This window comes from Eurypyga helias, unplaced genomic scaffold (assembly GCF_000690775.1).
Source record: "Eurypyga helias isolate BGI_N326 unplaced genomic scaffold, ASM69077v1 scaffold18745, whole genome shotgun sequence".
Taxonomy (NCBI): domain Eukaryota; kingdom Metazoa; phylum Chordata; class Aves; order Eurypygiformes; family Eurypygidae; genus Eurypyga; species Eurypyga helias.
The window spans coordinates 4,062-7,183 of NW_010249779.1; the positions used below are offsets into that span (position 1 = coordinate 4,062).

Sequence of the window (3,122 nt, forward strand, 5' to 3'; positions counted from 1 at the left end):
GAACCCAGCCTGCCTGGCCCTTTTTAAGGCTGATTTTGGAGCGGGGCCCGGAGATGAGCCAGCAGCCGCCCTGCGCCAGCCCTCGAGCACAGCAGGGCCAGGAGAGTCCGTGCCAGCGCCCGCCCTCCCCAGCAATGCTTTTGGCCAGAGCCGTGGTGGGATGTCTCCATCCCGGCCCCGTGGCCCGCTCCCCTCCCTACATCCCGGTCCCTCCACCTCCTCACTCAGCACTGCAAAGAGGAGAGATACAGCCCAGTGTATCTTATTCTGTCTTAAAAAACTCCCCCATCCCCCAAACGGTCCCTGCTTCTTCATAACCCGGGCATGGTGATGGAGGATGTGACCGCTCCTTCTCAGCCCCAGGACATCATCAACCAGGACAGCATCTGCCCCCCCTCCAGAGCACACCGGGGTGTCCCAGCCCGCCGCGGTGCTCACCGGGGAGCTGTCGGGGGACCAGGAGATGAAGAGCCACTCGTAGCCCTGGGCGTTCTGGCTGTCCAGGCGGTACAGCACGTAGCACGGCTGCTGCTCGTCCAGCAAAGGCAGCACGAAGGCGTCGTAGTCGGCATCCCAGCGCCGGGACAGCTCTTTGTGGGCTCCCAGCACGAGCTGTTCTGGAAGGAGGAGGCAGGAAGGGTTGTGTTAGATGAAGACAAGGCTCACTTTGCAGGACTGTGTAGCGGCTCCCCCCCAGCACCAGCAACGTTGTCCTGTAGAAAAACAAATGGTGATATCAAGCCATGTGCAGGAGTGTACACCCCCAGAGGTGATGCCATGGATGCCAGCATCCCACTGCCTCCTGTCAACCCTCTCCTGCACTCCTCAGCACCAAGGTCTCCTCTCCGGCCTCCTTCCGCTCTGCTCCCTCCAGGCCCTGTAATCCCCAGCTATCCCCACTTGCTCAGCGGGGAAATCCCACCTGGACAAGCTCTAGGGGCACTAGCATACCTCACCATGGATATCAGGAACCACTTAGATTTGGGGTGCTGCAAGAAAATAAAGATCCCATAGCAAAAGCCAGGATGAAAAGCTAAAGCTGCTCTCATTGGATTCCCTGTAACCTCAAAAGGTAAAAATCTGAGCTGATACCCGAAGCAGGGGTCCATGGGGACCAGGGGATGTCCCAGAGACCCCAGCCTGGGGAGGGACCATGCTGCCAGGAGAGCCCCAGCCTCTGGAAGTGACCTACATATTTCACACACGTGGTAGGGTCTCAAGTATCTGGCGGGTGTGTTTTTCAGCTGCTACGCAAGCGGTGGTGGGGCTGAGCACCCTGCGAGCCGGGCAGCACTCGCCTGGGATTTCAACACTGGTGCAGGCATCCTATAAACATGAAACCCCAAGTGTGAGGGTCAAACCAAGCTTCGGGACTGCTGGTTCCGAAGGTTGCTGGAAAACAGCCTGGTTTTTATTCCATTTTTAGATGTAGAAAGGTCTGGGGGGAGATGCTGGGACTCGGAACAAGATGTCAGAAAATCTGGAGGTGCCAAAGGAGGATAAGTTGGTGCCTTGGACAGCTGGAACTCGAGGGAATGCTCAGCCTGGCACCCACCTTGCCTGCACTTCTGCCCATGGCCTCATTGCCCACGGGAACCCCGTGGCTGGGGCACAGCCTTCTCCTTCCCAACCCATCCATCCAGCAGCTCCAAATCCTGTGGCAGGAAAGCTTTTAAGGAAAACAGTTGAGAAATAAAGGGTTTGGGATGAATTACTCTCATCCTGCTTTCAATCCGAGCAGGGCATCCCCCCCTGACTACAGCACATCCCTTCCCTGCCCAGTGCCGCCCCGACACGGCACCTGCCATCCCACACTGAACCTGTAATTACCTGTGCAAGAAGGGCACGTGTTTCTGGTACAGCAACAAGGGCAGCAGAGGAAAAGGTGCTGAAAACACTTTATCTTCAGCAAAACTAAGAAATTGGAAGTGTCCAAGGCCAGGCTGGATGAGGCTTGGAGCAACCTGGTCTAGTGGAAGGTGTCCCTGCCCATGGCAGGGGGGTTGGAACTGGATGGGCTTTAAGGTCCCTTCCAACCCAAACCATTCCATGATTCTATGAAAACTACCTGTTTTGAGAAAGAGAAACAGAAAGAGCTCAAGGTACCCCTAAACTAGACATAAAGCCCTGCAAATGGCTTTGTGCATTGCAAAGACCTGGAATCCCAAAGAGATTGCAAGGAATTTTAACTGGCCAAACCCACTGGCAGCTCGCGGGTGTCTCAATCTGCCAAACATCCCGACACCTCACACCCGAGGAAATCAGTGCTGACTCACTCCAGGCTATTCCCGGGCTGTGCCCAAGCCAGACCCTGGCTGTGTCGCCCTAAGCCAGCAGCTTCCAGCTTTCCCCTGAGCTGGAGGAGCTGCTTATTCCCCCGCCCCTGAGCAGCTTTTCCTCCCTGGGAAGCACGGGGAAAGGGAAACCCAAAGCAGCCGCCCTTCAGCAAGGTGTCATCGTCAGCAGCGGCCGTTGCAGGCTCCCTTTCTGCAGGGTGCTGCTGCTGGAGGAAGGGCAGCAGGGAGCGTTTCTGGCCCCCGAGGTGCCCCCGGCGCTCAGCTGCAGGCAGGCTGCCACGCTCCAAAATGCCCGTACAAGGCAGCCCTGCCCGCAGCTCGGGCAGGCGCCATGGGGGACGCAGCGCAGGAGCCCGCAAAGCTCAGTGCACACCGAGGAAACGCACCCAATGGGGAAGACCACAAAGCCAGCCTCATCCAGAAACCTGCTGACCGTGAGGATTAGGGCATCACTGCAAACCCCATCAGACCAGAAGTAGTTCTCGTGCCAGGAAAGCATTGCTGAGCCTCAGTGCATAACCTGCTCCCCCACACACCTTCCCCATCCCACCTTGGCTTCTCCTGGCCTGCCCCAAAAGGCAACACCACCCCAAAGGGTTGCTCAGCCATAGCTGCTGCCCTGGGGATGCCCGGACACAGAGAATCTGCCGTAAGGCTCCTTACACCATCTTCTTCTCTTTCTACCCACTGCTGCGTGCCCTGACATGCCCCAAGGGTAATGCCTTGGAGGGCAGAAGGTTTTCTGCAAGCCATCTGCAGGGCTGGAGGCTCCTCTTCCACATCCCTTCCCGTGCAGGCAGGGGCAGCTGGCGAGTCATAGAATCA

General features: G+C 57.7%; 1 protein-coding gene across 1 annotated transcript in view; it reads right to left on the reverse strand.

Moving 5' to 3' along the window:
* Positions 1–617, reverse strand: part of LOC104509526 (twinfilin-2) — a gene marked incomplete at both ends in the record, with an annotated part of 2,083 nt that extends 1,466 nt beyond the window's left edge. Inside the window, one exon of the mRNA XM_010151493.1 lies at positions 439–617. Coding sequence (XP_010149795.1) covers positions 439–617 — 179 coding nt within the window. The remainder of the gene's footprint in view (positions 1–438) is intronic.
* Between the last annotated feature and the right edge of the window lie 2,505 nt (positions 618–3,122).